Here is a 14,271-nt window from a genome sequence, read left to right on the forward strand (position 1 = left end):
CCACCACCACCCTCTGTCTTCTACCTTTGAGCCAGTTCTGTATCCAAATGGCTAGTTCTCCCTGTATTCCGTGAGATCTAACCTTGCTAATCAGTCTCCCATGGGGAACCTTGTCGAATGCCTTACTGAAGTCCATATAGATCACATCTACCACTCTGCCCTCATCAATCCTCTTTGTTACTTCCTGAAAAAACTCAACCAAGTTTGTGAGACATGATTTCCCACGTACAGAGCCATGTTGACTATCCCAAATCAGTCCTTGCCTTTATCTATGTTGCATCCTTAAACAGTGACCCTTGGTCTGGATTCCTCAGTTGTCACGAATATTTTTCTTGCATCTACCCTGTCTAACCCTGTTAGAATTTTATAGGTTTCTATGAGATCCCCCCCCTCATCCTTTTAAACTTCAGAATGTAGTCCTAACCGATCCAATCCCTCTTTATGCGTAAGCCCTGCTATCCCAGGAATCAATCTGGTAAACCTTTGTGCACTCCCTCCATCGCCAGAACATCCTTCCTTGGATAAGGAGGTCAAACTGCACACGGTATTGCAGGCACTGATCTTGGTAGCACCGAGGCCCTGTTCAATTGCAGCAAGACATCCCTGTTCCTGTACTGAAACCCTCTCCCTATGAAGGCCAATGTACCATATGCAACACATCTCATCTTTTGACATAGCAATCCACAATCTCCTGGGTTCAATATCGAGTTCAACAATTTTTGATCAGAACCTCTGACTCTATCTTGTCTTTTCTTCCGTTTTGGCTTTTCAATGTTTTTTCTCTATTCCTTCACTTTGCATTTTTTTTGCTTCTTTACCCATTACCTCAAGTTGTTTTCCTCAGCAGCCATTTTAATGACCTGTACACAAGACTTAAGGGACAAAGTTCAGGACAACTTGCTCACCACCACCTCCTACCTAATAAACAGTAGTGGTCACTAATTGGCTTACAAGTAGTCAGGACCAGAAACAAAGGAGGAGTGCTCAGAACCCAGTTGGGTAGGGTCACTCTCTGAGGCAAAGAGTGGAGAGATAGTCTGTGTGGAGGGGTGGGGTGTGGAGGAAGAGAGAGGATTGCTTTGCCACCAGAGCCCTTCATCGGTGGTGTTGGTGGGGTGAGGGGGTGGCTGGACTGGTGGGATTTTGAAGGGATGTTGTTACCAAGACTAGACCGTTTCAGCTCGTTGGGGGTCGGGGAATAGACTGGTATTTTTTTCCTGAAGCATGGGGGCGCTGGAGGGGTGACTTTATTGGAGTTTGTGAAATCATGGGATACATGGAAAGGGTAAATAGGCAAGGTCTTTTTCCCAGTGCAGGGGAGCTCAAAACCAGAGGGCATAGGTTTCACGTGAGAGGGGAAAAGTTTAAAGGGATCTGAGGGGCAACTTTTTCATGCAGAGAATGGAGCATGTATGGAATGAGCTGCCAGAGGATGTGGAAGAGGCAAGTACAATTACTTCATTTAACAGACATTTTGACAGGTACATAGATGGGAAAGGTTTAGAGGGATATGGGCCAAACATAAGCAAATGGGTCCAGTTCAGTTTAAAAAAAACATAGCTGGTTTGGACAAGTTGGGCCAAAGGGCCTGTTTCTGTGCTATATACCTCTATGACTCCATGACCTCTGATTCTTTTAAACTCCAATGAGTACAGTTCCAACCTACTCAACCTGCCTGGATTGCCTCCATTGGCATAGATGAAGGGACCAAAACTATTCACAGTATTTCAGCTGTGGTCTAACTCATGCCTTGTATAGCTTTAAATTTTCTATTTTCGTACTCCATTCTGTTTGTGATAAAGGCCAATAATCCATCTGCCTTCCCTATTATGTGTTGAATTTGTAGGGGAGCATTTTGTGATTTATTCATGAGGACGCCCAAATCCCACTGGGTCCTAACTTTCTGTGGCCCTATTTAAAAAAGAACAGGAAGTGCTCCTGGGTTCCTGGCTAACTTGCCTTCAGAAAGCACATCACCAATATGGGATCAACTGGTTAGCCACATCATTGCTAGTTGGGGACATCGCCGTCCACAATTCGACTGCATTACAGTAAACATACCTCAAAAGGAATCCACTAGTTGTGAAGTACATTATAATGGCTTGAGGATCAAAGAAGGTACTATACAAATCTGAGTTAATTCCACTCCTAAAATGTTTTATACATCGAAGTATGTAAAATTTGATTTGATTACCTGTAGGCGTCTTTTGTTGCAATGGTGGCTGTGCCAGAGAAGGTTTATTCCCTGGTTTGCAATCACGCTTAGTTTCTCCCTGGACCAATGTCTGAGTTTTAGAAGAACCAAAAGATGTCTCAGGAATCTGAAGGATCCTCTCTTGCATTTTTCTTGTGTACTGTCGAGATTTGGTTTTGATGGTAAACCCTTTGTTAGTGGGTATTAGACAGAGAATGTCATTCATCGATTCCACCATGGCTTGTACTGTTGGAAATTTGTACTCTGCAGCATTCAAATGCTTCTTGTATTGTCTTTTATAAAGTTTCTCTAACTTATGTAGAGCAATGCCTTCAGGGTAACAACAAAAGAGCCTCATCAATTCATCCTTCAATCTCGCTTCCTTGTTCACTGTGTAAAAGAAAGACCTCATCAGGAAGAAATGAAGTAACACCCAATTTAAACACTGTTGTCCAAAGTTTTTAAATTACTGAGAATAGAAGATCACCATCTCGCATTAAAAAAATGAAACAGAGCCCACTTCCACAGGTTAGCGGAGTTTACTTCAAATCTGCTTATTATTTCCATGACGACGGGCTTAAAACACCTTACAATCTATACACCATGTTCCTTCCAATGACCACACACATCAGGGTCTGATCTGCGAAAAAAAACCAATCCAAACCAACAGCATCTATGGCTTAATAAATAAACGAAAGAACTGCAGATGCTGGAAATCAGAAGGAAAAACAGAACTTGCTGGAAAAGCTCAGCAGGTCTGGCAGCACCTGTGGAGAGAAGCACAGTTAATGTTTCGGGTTCAGTGACCCCCTCCTCAGAGCTAACGGCAGCTAGGAAAGTGTCAGTTTATATGCAGAAAAGAGGACGGGGGGGGGTGTGGTAAAGAGTAAATGGTAGATGGAGATAGAACTCAAAGAAAGAGAAGAACAGTTGGACAAGCAAAAGAATGGCTAATGATCAGGCTGGGACAGTGAATAGCTGTTAATGGGGACTGTTCATGGCTAACAATGGGTTGTGTGTAATAGTAGACGTTGTGCTAACAAGGTCCGGTTTGTGGATATTGGGGTTAGGGCATGGGAGAACTCAGGACCGAAAATTGGTGAAGTCAATATTGAATCCAGAAGATTCCTGATGAAGGGTTCCTGCCCGAAACGTCGATTTTCCTGCTCCTTGAGCAGGTCACAGCTGCTTGACCTGCTGTGCTTTTCCAGCACCACTCTAATCTTGACTCTAATCTCCAGCATCTGCAGTCCTCACTTTCGCCCAGAAGATTTGCAGAGTTCCCAACTGGAAAATGAGGTGCTGTTCTTCCAGCTTGCGCTGAGCTGCTCTGGAGCACTGCAGCAAGCCTGAGACAGAAATGCTGGCCAGGAAGCACAGTGGTGTGTTGAAGTGGCAGGTAACTGGAAGCACAGGGCAGACAGAGCATAGGTTCAAGAAGCCAATTTATCACCACTTTCAAGGATGACTAAGGATGGGGAACAAATGGCAGATTAGCCAGGGAGGTCCACATTCCAAGAACACATCGGAGAAAACAGGGCATGCAAAGTATTGAAGAATTTCATCTTCCTGTCTGGATCATCTCAGTTTGTACCAACACACTGTTTCACTTTTGCTTTCCTGTGAGGGAAGCATCTGTCCTACTCCAATCTTCCTAAATTGCATAACAGAAAGATCTCAAACTGAATATCATGCAGCCACATTTTTAACCTGAGATTATTGTTGTTTCTCAATAACAATCACATGATCTCTTACCCTGATGCTGATTTGGAATCCGCATTTGGTTGTAAGATAGATTAACCAGAGGCAACTTTTCTAACATGCTGCTGGAAGGGCAGCTGCACTCTGCTGATCCTTTCCCACTTGCTGACTTAATAATGACCTTTTGTCCATCGTAATCCAATTGAATCACATCCTTCATGTGCTCCAGGAGACCTGATGTGGAGTGAAACCCATAATCTGACAACTCCAACGATGTCTTGTACATCTGCAGGTATAGGCTGGATAATTGAGATAAAAGAAAGCCTTCAGGGTGAGCACGGCATAATCCAATTATTTGTTGTTGCAGCAAATCCATTTTGTCAACTGCAAGAAAATCAAGTTTTAAGTTATTAGTATTTCTTCAGTTAATTTGCCAATCAGGTACTGGAATCTCCTTCCCAAATATACTGGATTAACATGGCTACTATTTGGTCTGTTGTTCTTTTATTCACAAATCTAGATATAGAAACCTAAAGTCATTATAATGAGAGTCATACAGTCATTCAGCATAGGTACAGTTCCTTCGATCCAACCAGAATCCCAAACTAAACTAGTTCAACCAGTCTGCACTTGACCCGTATCCCTCCAAATATTTCTTAATCATGTACTTACCTAAATGTCTTTTAAACTGCACCCACATCCAGCACATTTTCTGCAGTACATTCCATACACAAAGCACTCTCTGTGTCAAAAAAATGCCCTTCATGTCTTTTACAAATCTTTTTCCTCTCACCTTAAAAGTATGCCCTTTGGTCTTGAAATCTTGGTCAGTAACATTTTAATTTAATTTGAATTTGATTTAATTAGAATTTAATTTTAACATTAGGAAATTTAACATTCACAAAAGGAAAATATGTGTCTGTTTATCAGCTGTTGGGAAATGTTTTCAATCTTATCTAATGTCTGAAATAACAGGAACACCCATTTTATGCCTCTGTTGTCCCATACTAAAGAAACAAGATCCAAAAAGGTTCAACTTTTTAAAGAAAAATATGGTGTAAAAACTCAGAAACAAGGCATGACCTGTGGTCAAAATGAGGCACAATTAATGGGCTTCTTTAAATTGTAACAAAATTTCCATTAATTCTGCTTAATGTTAAATGTACCAATAAACTTAATACAACAGAACATAATCAGCCCGAACTTTCACCTACATAAATGATGGCTAGGCTTAACTTTATTTATTAGCTTCCAAACAATTTCCAAGAGATTTTCCAGGATGTTGCATGGGCTGGAGGGTTTCAGTATGAAGGGAGAAGTTTTCCTTACAGCAAAGGAGACTGAGGTGGGGGAACATGATTGAGATGTATAAAATTATACAGGGGTGACAGGAAGAAACCTTTCCCCTTGATGGAGGAGTTAATGACCCGGAGCAGGGCAGAGATTTGAGGTAAGGGGGAGGAGGTTTAGTAGAGAGTTGAGGAAATCCTTTTCACCCAGAGAGTGGTGAGAATCTGGAACTCACTGCCTGTAAGAATGTAAACCCTCACAACATTTAGAAGTATTTAGAAAGGATGCAACAGAGATTTGCCAGGATGCTGTCTGGATTAAAGAGTATGAACTATAAGGTCAGGCGAGAAAAACTTGGGTTGTTTTCTCTGGAGTGGCAGAGACTGAGAGGAGACTTGATATAAAATTATCAGGTGCATAGATGGTGTTGACGGTCAGAATCTTTTTCCCAGAGTTGAAATGGCTAAAACTAGGGGGCATGCATTTAAAGGTGAGAGAGGAAAGCCCAAAGGAGATGTGAGGGGCAGGTTTTTAACGCAGAGAGTGGTAGAAGTTTGGAACATGCTGTCAGGGGTGGTGGTGGAGACAGATACGATAGGCAGAGATGGGTACTGCAGATGCTGGAGATTAGAGTGGAACTGGAAAAACACAGCAGGTCAGGCAGCATCCGAGGAGCAGGAAAATCGACGTTTCAGGCAAAAGCCCTTCATCAGATACGATAGGCATATTTAAGAGACTTTTGGATAAGCACATGAATATGCAAGGAATGGAGGGAAATGGATCAAGGGCAGGCAAAAGAGATAGTTTAATTTGGCCTCATCTACAACACATCATGGGCCGAAGGGTCCATTCCTGTGCCGTATAGATCAATGTTCAATATGCATTTGCATTGGCAAAGCAAACAGGCTGTAAGCTAAGAGCTGTTAGGTTAATAGCATTAATATTGGAGATTTGTTAGGTGGTTGTTTATGATCAGCATGAATGTGATGGGCCAAAGGGCCTTTTCCTGTGCTGTAGATCTCTCTGACTTTATGACAACCTCCTACCTCATTGTTACTTGGATGAAAAACAGGAACCTGAAATCTCCAGTTTTAATATAACTGAAATTACTACAAAGCTAAGTATCCTTCCAACACTGTTGTGTCTTCAAAAAACAAATGAAGTAGCACATTTAGCTTCAAAATAAGAATTTGGGAGTGCTAGAATACAACAATCTGTATTTGTAGAGCACATGCAACATGACAATATGTGCCAAGATGTCTCAAAGGAATGTAATCAGACAAATACTGACACTGCGCCAGTTTGAGATACTGAGGTCAGACAGCATCTGCGGACACAGAAACTAAGTCAGACCTCTCTGTTCCAACTAAGGTCTGCGCAAGATCAAGGGACAGAACCTCATCTTTCAATTAGGCATTTTATAATCTCCTGAACCAGACTCAATGTTTAACTTAACAATTTTAGATCATAAGCACTGTTATAATTCTTCAGAGGCAGCTTGGGTAATCATCTAATCCCTACAACGTGAAAACAGGCCATACACTGAAGAACATCCTACCCAGACCTACCCATCTTGCCCTATCCCCATAACCCTGCATTTCCCATGGCTAGCCCACCTAGCCTGCACATCCCTGGACACGGTGGGCAATTTAACATGGCCAATCCATCTAAACTGCACATCTCTGGACTTTTGGAGGAAATGGTAGCATCCAAAGAATACCCATGCAGACATGGGGAGAATGTGCAAACAGATAGTCGCCCAAGGGTGGAATTAGGTCCCTGGAACGTGAGGGAGCAGTGCTAACTATTGAGCCACCGTGGTTCTGCTATTCCCATTTACACCTTCCCAAGACCCACATTTTGTTTCTTTGTTTTCCCCATCACCAGTTCCTTCACTGTCATCTCTTATCATTTAATTTCTCCTGTCTGCTCCCACATTAAAGACTTACCTTTTCTTTATTCCTCCATTGCTGCTTTCCCTTTACTTGCTTAAGACCTATTATAGGAGAAAGTGAGGACTGCAGATGCTGGCGATCAGAGCTGAAAATGTGTTGCTGGAAAAGCGCAGCAGGTCAGGCAGCATCCAAGGAACAGGAGAATCGACGTTTCGGGCATAAGCCCTTCCTGAAGAAGGGCTTATGCCCGAAACGTCGATTCTCCTGTTCCTTGGATGCTGCCTGACCTGCTGCGCTTTTCCAGCAACACATTTTCAGCTAAGACCTATTATATCTTTAAATGTTTCCAAGTAAGCTATAAACTCATGAACAACTCATAACATTTCTGGGTCAAAGAACAATTTTTTAAAAAGGAGAGGTCTACAAATGCAGCAGTTTTGGAAGGAAATTCCATTGTTAACAGACTGAACAGCTAAAGTCACTTTTGATGGAAATCAGGATTTTAAAAGAAGCCAAAGTTTAGGTGGAGTTGGGATGATACAATACTGATCTGACAGTATTGGGTAAATGAAACTGGCCTAAATAAATTCATGTTGCAGTGCACATACACAATGTTTTTCTGACCAGGCCTAGAAATGACATTCTCAGTCAGGGAAAGCAAGAGGAAAGAAGATAAACAGGCAGCTGTGCCAGCCTCTTGGTAACTACATCATGCTGTTAGGAATGAATAGAAGAACTAAGTTAAGAAAATATGAGTTTATTGCAACAATATGATTAACATAAGGCAGATAATGGAAAAGGGCTGAAGGAAGGGCGATATGTTCAGCCTAGTAGCCTGAAAGCAGCGATACTGACAAGAACAGAGCTCCAGCTACAGTCTTGGTTTTGACCTGAAAACCAGGAATATTGGTAACAGTAAGAATGGTTTGTTAGTGAATCCAGAAGTTATTACATCCAAACAGAATGCAGAACAAAGACTGCAATCAGACTATGGACGTTCCCAAACCAAAAGCAAAGTACTGCAGATTCTGGAGATCAGAAACCAACTCAGCAGTTCAAGTATTATCTCTGGAGAGGGAACATGTTGAGTTCAATAAGACGCAGAAGTAAATAAGGCTGGAAAGTGATGAGTTTTAATCTGCAGTAGAACAGGAGGAGGGGGAGTGAAATAAGTCTGCAGAAGTCAGTATCTCGTTACCAAATCACCCTTTATTTACACATGCATAGTGGGACGGCTCCCTCAGAGCCAGCTCTGAGAGAGAACAGAACCTCTGAAACTCCTGTTTATATCTTTCAGCCAGTGAGATATTAAAGAGTTAATTTGCTCTGCTGACCTGCAAGAAATTGAATGCCCCGGGGTTACTGAATTGAATTTATCGTCGCGTGTACTGAGACACAGTGAAAAGCTTTGTCTTGCAAGCAATGCAGGCAGATCACAGTTAAATAGCATAGATAAGTAAATAATAGGTAAACAGCAGCAAAAACAAAAACACAGGTACAGGCGAATGTTAAGCATTTGTGAATCCATTCAGTATTCTAACAGTAGGGTAGAAACTATTTTGAAACCGGCTGGTGCATGTGTTCAGGTTTCTGTACCTTCTCCCTGATGGTAGAGTTTGTTGAAAAACATTGCCAGGGTGGGATGGATCTTTGAGAATGCTGGCGGCCTTTCCTTGACAGCGGGCCTGGTAGATGGATTCTATAGATGGGAGGTTGGCCTTTGTGATTGTCCGGGACAAGTTCACCACTCTCTGTAACCGTCTCTGATCTTGAATGGTACAGTTGCCATACCAGGTACATCCAGACAGAATGCTCTTGATGGCGCACCTATAAAAGTTGGCAAGAGTATTCGCCATCATGCCAAATTTTCTCAGCTGCCTGAGGAAGAAGAGACGTTGTTGGGCCTTTGTAACCAGTGCATCCATGTGAAGAGTCCAAGAAAGCTTGTTGTGGATATTTACCTATTGTTTACTATCTGTGCTACTTAACTCTGTGATCTGCCTGTATTGCTCACAATACAAAGCTTTTCACTGTGCCTCAGTACACGGGACAATAAATTCAATTCAATTCATCGTTCCCTATTCAAAATCAATCAGAACATTGCAATTCAAATTCTGACCACATCCTACACGTACAAAAAAATATAATTTGCACCAGGTCTTGCCAATAAGGAATAATTTACATTACATTATCTCTGGAAATGCTGTGATGACTACATTGTGTCTTGAGTGGCATGTGACTGTGGGGGGAACGGCTGAGGGTTATCTTGTGAGTATTACTGACTGTGATGTAAAGATATTATATAAAGGAAGAACTGTTCCTTTGTTCAGAGAGACCTCTCGACATTCTTCACAAAACTTTGTGAAGTGTTAAGAGTTTGTCCACAGCTTAACTGTTTCTGCTTAATAAAATGTTGTTGTTGTTCACAGAAGTTGACATATTGCAGTTGCATCAGGTGTGTGAGAATCACAAGAAAATCAACTTCACACCAGGAGTCCCTGATTGGATCAGGGTAACAACCCCAGTCAGGGAAGTCACTATGAGATTCACCAGGCTGACCTCGTTATAATCACTACATCCCTCGTTCTCTAATTCTGGGGATATAGGCCTGTTCTTTTTCTTCTAACCTTTCCTGGGGCGCTTTTGCACCGTGTCTAGGTCCTCCAACTCTGTCTCAGATACAGGTGGCATGCACCAGACCATAGCCCACCTCTCGTAACTGCAGCATTTTGAAAGAAACTCATCCCTTTCCCAGGGCAGGAAGGCATCAAGGCTGTGACATCCACATGTCTACCGCGGACTCCGAGGTTTGTTCGATGTTAGACAGAAGGGGAGAACCCATGGATTCTGACAACCTTTCTTGCTGTTCTGAGGGGCTGGGTATATTTTGCTCCTGCCCTGTTTGCCAGTTTGCAGCTTTCATGTGGTCCACGTGCTTTTTAACCTGGGGCGGAGTATTTTCCACATTAGCAACACTGCTGGAGCTATCCCTGAAAATGCATGAGGGACGGCCTGACAATCAAATAGGAACCAGGACAATTTTTGTATCTAGTAAAGCTGAAGGCTGTTTCTTTAAGCCAGCCTTCAAAGTTTGGACTGCTCGTTCCACCAGACAATTGGATGATAGATGGTATGGAGCTGTCCTTACATGTCGAATACCATTCCACTTTAGTATATGCTTGATTTCCCTGCTGATAAACAATGGCCCATTGTCTGTGATCAACACTTCTGGGAGTCTGTATATTGCAAAAGATGCACACAACTTTTCTATCACCATCCCCATGTTTGATGAATGAACTCAATGCACGTCCAACCACTTTGAGTGGGCGTCCACAATGTCTATGAACATTGAGCCCATGAAAGGGCTGGCATAGTCAACATGTAACCGAGTGCAGGATTTACCTGACCATCCCTGTGAACGTGGGGAAGCTGCTGATGGTAGGTTTTATCCTTGTTGGCACTCTGTGCACTGCCCCACAAACATGGCTATGTCTGCATTCAGTCCTGGCCACCAGACATAATGTCTTTGAGAGAAAGTGAGGGCTGCAGATGCTGGAGATCAGAGCTGAAAATGTGTTGCTGGAAAAGGCAGCAGGTCAGGCAGCATCCAAGGAACAGGAGAATCGACGTTTTGGGTGGTCCGGGTGTCCCAGAGGTGTTCTCTGAAACTTCCGCAAGTTGGCGGCCTGTCTCCCCAACCCAACCACCCCGTAGCCCAACACTTTAACTCCCCCTCCCACTCCACCAAGGACATGCAGGTCCTTGGACTCCTCCATCACCAGACCATGGCAACACAACGGTTGGAAGAAGAGCGCCTCATCTTCTGCCTGGGAACCCTCCAACCACAAGGGATGAACTCAGACTTCTCCAGTTTCCTCATTTCCCCTCCCCCCACCTTGTCTCAGTCAAATCCCTCGATCTCAGCACCGCCTTCCTAACCTGCAATCATCTTCCTGACCTCTCCGCCCCCCATCTCACTCCGGCCTATCACCCTCACCTTGACCTCCCTCCATCTATCGCATTTCCAAAGCCCCTCCCCCAAGTCCCTCCTCCCTACCTTTTATCTTAGCCTGCTGGACACACTTTCCTCATTCCTGAAGAAGGGCTTATGCCCGAAACGTCGATTCTCCTGTTCCTTGGATGCTGCCTGACCTGCTGCGCTTTTCCAGCAACACATTTTCAGCTCAGACATAATGTCTTACCAACATTTCATTTTGGACATCCCTGGATGGCCCTGATGGAGTTCAGCCAGTATCTGGTGGCAACCTTTACTCAGGACAATCACCCTTGCTCCCAAAGTAATATTATGCTACCCTCCATGGTGATCTGGTCTTGCCTGGTCCAGACAGGTTTCAATTCTGGTTGTGATGGCCTTTTAGTTTCCCCCATCACCACCAGCTGTTTCAGTTTTTCCAGAACCAGATCCACAGCCTGGTATTGCCAGCAGTGACTGAAGGGTGTCCAAAAAATGTAAAACCGGAACACACTCTACCAGTGGTGGCACACTGGTGGTGGATCTGCCAGCAGGATACAGCTCAAGGCATTAGCATTGCTACTTGGCATCCTGGTAGGTGTTCTAACTTGTAATTGTACCCACTTTGAATAAGAGCCCACTGCTGAATTCAACCTGGAGCACTGCCATGTCCTCTTTTGAGTAGCCCTAGCAGGGGTTTTTTGGTACATCATTATTACAAACTGACATCTATAAAAGTATTGGTGGAACCTTCTGAAACCAAAGATCACCGTCAAACCTTCCTTCTCTATCTGGGCATACTTGTGCTCTCCATCAGCCAAAATACAGAGACCATACACTACTGGCTGTTCTTCTCCATTGGGCCATCTGTAAGTCAACACTACTCCAATACCATACAGGGAGGCATCTGTCAGCACCAGATCTCACTTGGGATCATAACATGCCAACATCTTAGAGGATGGTAGCTGCCTTTTCACTCTCCCAAGTCTATGTCTTAGCTACGAGACCATTTCCAAGGCTAAGTTTTGTCAACACTGTAGCCCAACTAGGTCACTTGGAGCGACTGGGACACACATTATTCCCTTCTAAAGCATACATCCCATCCAGGGAGAAACATCTAAGGATCATTTCCAAGTTCTCTAAGTACCCCTTATTAGTCTTCCCGGTTATTAGCACATCATCCGGCTAATCTTAGAATCCCTACAGTGTGGAAACAGACCCATTAGCCCAACAAGTATCCCACCCAAACCCATTCCCCATTACTCTACATTTTACCTCTGACTGATACACCTAACCTACACATCCCTGAACACTGTGGGTGATTTAGCATGGCCAATTCATTGTACCTGCGCATCTTTGGATTGTGGGAGGAAATGGAACCCCCAGAGGAAACCCATGCAGACACAGGGAGAACGTGCAAGCTCCACTGAGGCTGGAATTGAACCCAGGTCCCTAGCACTGTGAGGCAGCAGTGCTAGGCACTGAGCCACTGCACTGACCTGGGGGTAGATCTTGGAAAATCTTCTCCAGCTTCTGCTGAAAGATTGCTCAGGCTCATGATACCCCAAAGGCAGTCTGGTATATTAGTACAAAGCATTATGAGTATTAATTGTAGCATACTTTTGGGAATCCCCATCTAACCGCAATTACAGGTACACATGGCTCCTGCCCGAAACGTCAATTTTCCTGCTCCTCTGATGCTGCCTTAACTGTTGTGCTTTTCCAGCACCACTCTAATCTAGACACATGGCTCATGTCCAGCTTTGTGGAGGACAGCAACCCCTCCAGAAGTCTTCTTTGCAAGGGATTGGGTATTTGTCCATCTGTGAGAAGGCAAATGGAGCTGAGGCCAGAGGAGATCAGCCAGGTTCGGATTAAACGGTGGGATCGAGGGGCTGAATGGCCGATTCCTGCCTCTTAGTTTTATGTTAAAAAAGAATGTAAGGGAATCAGTTCGACTGAAATTGGGGTGGTTGGAGATGAGAGGTCGTGATACAACCTAAAGGAATACGTCCATCTCGTACTGGTAACCCGAGGCATGACTACATCAGGACTACACATTACAGTTTGCATTTCACAAAAAGGAAAAAAATGGAAGGAAGCGAGAGAACACGTGCCGCAAAAATAAAAGCTGTAGAGCGATTAGTCAGAGGCCAGTTCACCCGAGAGAAGCTCAGGACAAAGGAAGGCATGATAAGAAACGTGAGCGATGTTCCAGACCCAGAGAATGTGACAGTAATTAACCCTGGGGGGAGAGAGTGAAAACCTGGCAGAGGGGGACACACTTCAGCGGCCTCCAACTCTGGTGAAAGGACAACTGAACACGGGGCTGGCAGTGTGGACAAGAACCCTGCCCCACAAACACTGACCTGCCTGCTCTCCACAGAAACACTCAGATACAACATTCATCCATTGTCAGACATTCAGCGGGAGTTTCGGGTTACAGTTTTAGGTTTACATTCTGGTCAGAAGTTTGGGGATTGTTTGGTGTGAAAAATGAGAGACTGGCCTTCCGCAGGAACAGGGTAGAAAACAAGTCAATCCGTTGTGAGAATTCAAGTGGCAAGAATGAGGGGCTGCTGGGCATATCTGCAGATAGGAATTGCAATCTTTTCCATGGATTTCCCCCAGCCCTTAAACCCTGATCCCCTTCAAAATGAAAACCAGCCCAGCGCACACGTTAGTCCCTAAAGGATTACAGCCACGCCAATTCCATCGAGAGTAAATCCAGAACTCATTCCTGATGAGATCTCGGGATCTTTGGCAGACATTAATGAAACGCACCTTCCATGAGCCGATTTGATCCTGTAACCAGGCAACACGGCTCTCTGCAGCCGCTTGAATTTCTCCGTGAAGTGTTTGCCAGCCCCTGACCTACGTGATTCCGCTCAGTGCACACTGCCCCTGTGTCTGTGAAACAACGCAGACGGCACGCTTTTCAAAGGAAGGGACTGGGTTCACGCACACTTAGCTACAATCCCGCCCCTCAGCTGAGTCACTGAGCCCGGTCACCTCCAGTCAGTTTTTAAGAAAATCAGCTTTCAATTCAATTCGGACACTTCTTGCAAATCTGTCCTTTGGACCTGTGGTGTTTACAAAGAGACTGAACTGAACGAGTAGCTTCCTCTGGGTCCTAATCCACCCCTGCTATGAGTTAGGAGAAGGTGAGGGCTGCAGATGCTGGAGATCAGAGTCGAGAGTGTGGTGCTGGAAAAACA

General features: G+C 44.1%; 1 protein-coding gene across 5 annotated transcripts in view; it reads right to left on the bottom strand.

The window, feature by feature from the left end:
• wu:fj29h11 (protein NO VEIN) overlaps positions 1–13,931 on the bottom strand; it is a 154,611-nt gene extending 140,680 nt beyond the window's left edge. For 3 of the 5 annotated variants that reach the window (XM_043715131.1, XM_043715130.1, XM_043715129.1), the window contains exons 1-3: positions 13,838–13,929; positions 3,950–4,279; positions 2,195–2,584 (exon numbers count right to left, since the gene is read on the bottom strand). In XM_043715131.1, coding sequence (XP_043571066.1) covers positions 2,195–2,584; positions 3,950–4,279; positions 13,838–13,844 — 727 coding nt within the window. In that variant the 5' untranslated portion in view covers positions 13,845–13,929. Of the gene's footprint in view, positions 1–2,194; positions 2,585–3,949; positions 4,280–13,837 lie in introns of all 5 variants that reach the window. The other 2 variants (XM_043715132.1, XM_043715134.1) reach the window with 2 other exon arrangements.
• Positions 13,932–14,271: the final 340 nt, after the last annotated feature.

Source organism: Chiloscyllium plagiosum, chromosome 24, assembly GCF_004010195.1.
Source record: "Chiloscyllium plagiosum isolate BGI_BamShark_2017 chromosome 24, ASM401019v2, whole genome shotgun sequence".
Classification (NCBI taxonomy): domain Eukaryota; kingdom Metazoa; phylum Chordata; class Chondrichthyes; order Orectolobiformes; family Hemiscylliidae; genus Chiloscyllium; species Chiloscyllium plagiosum.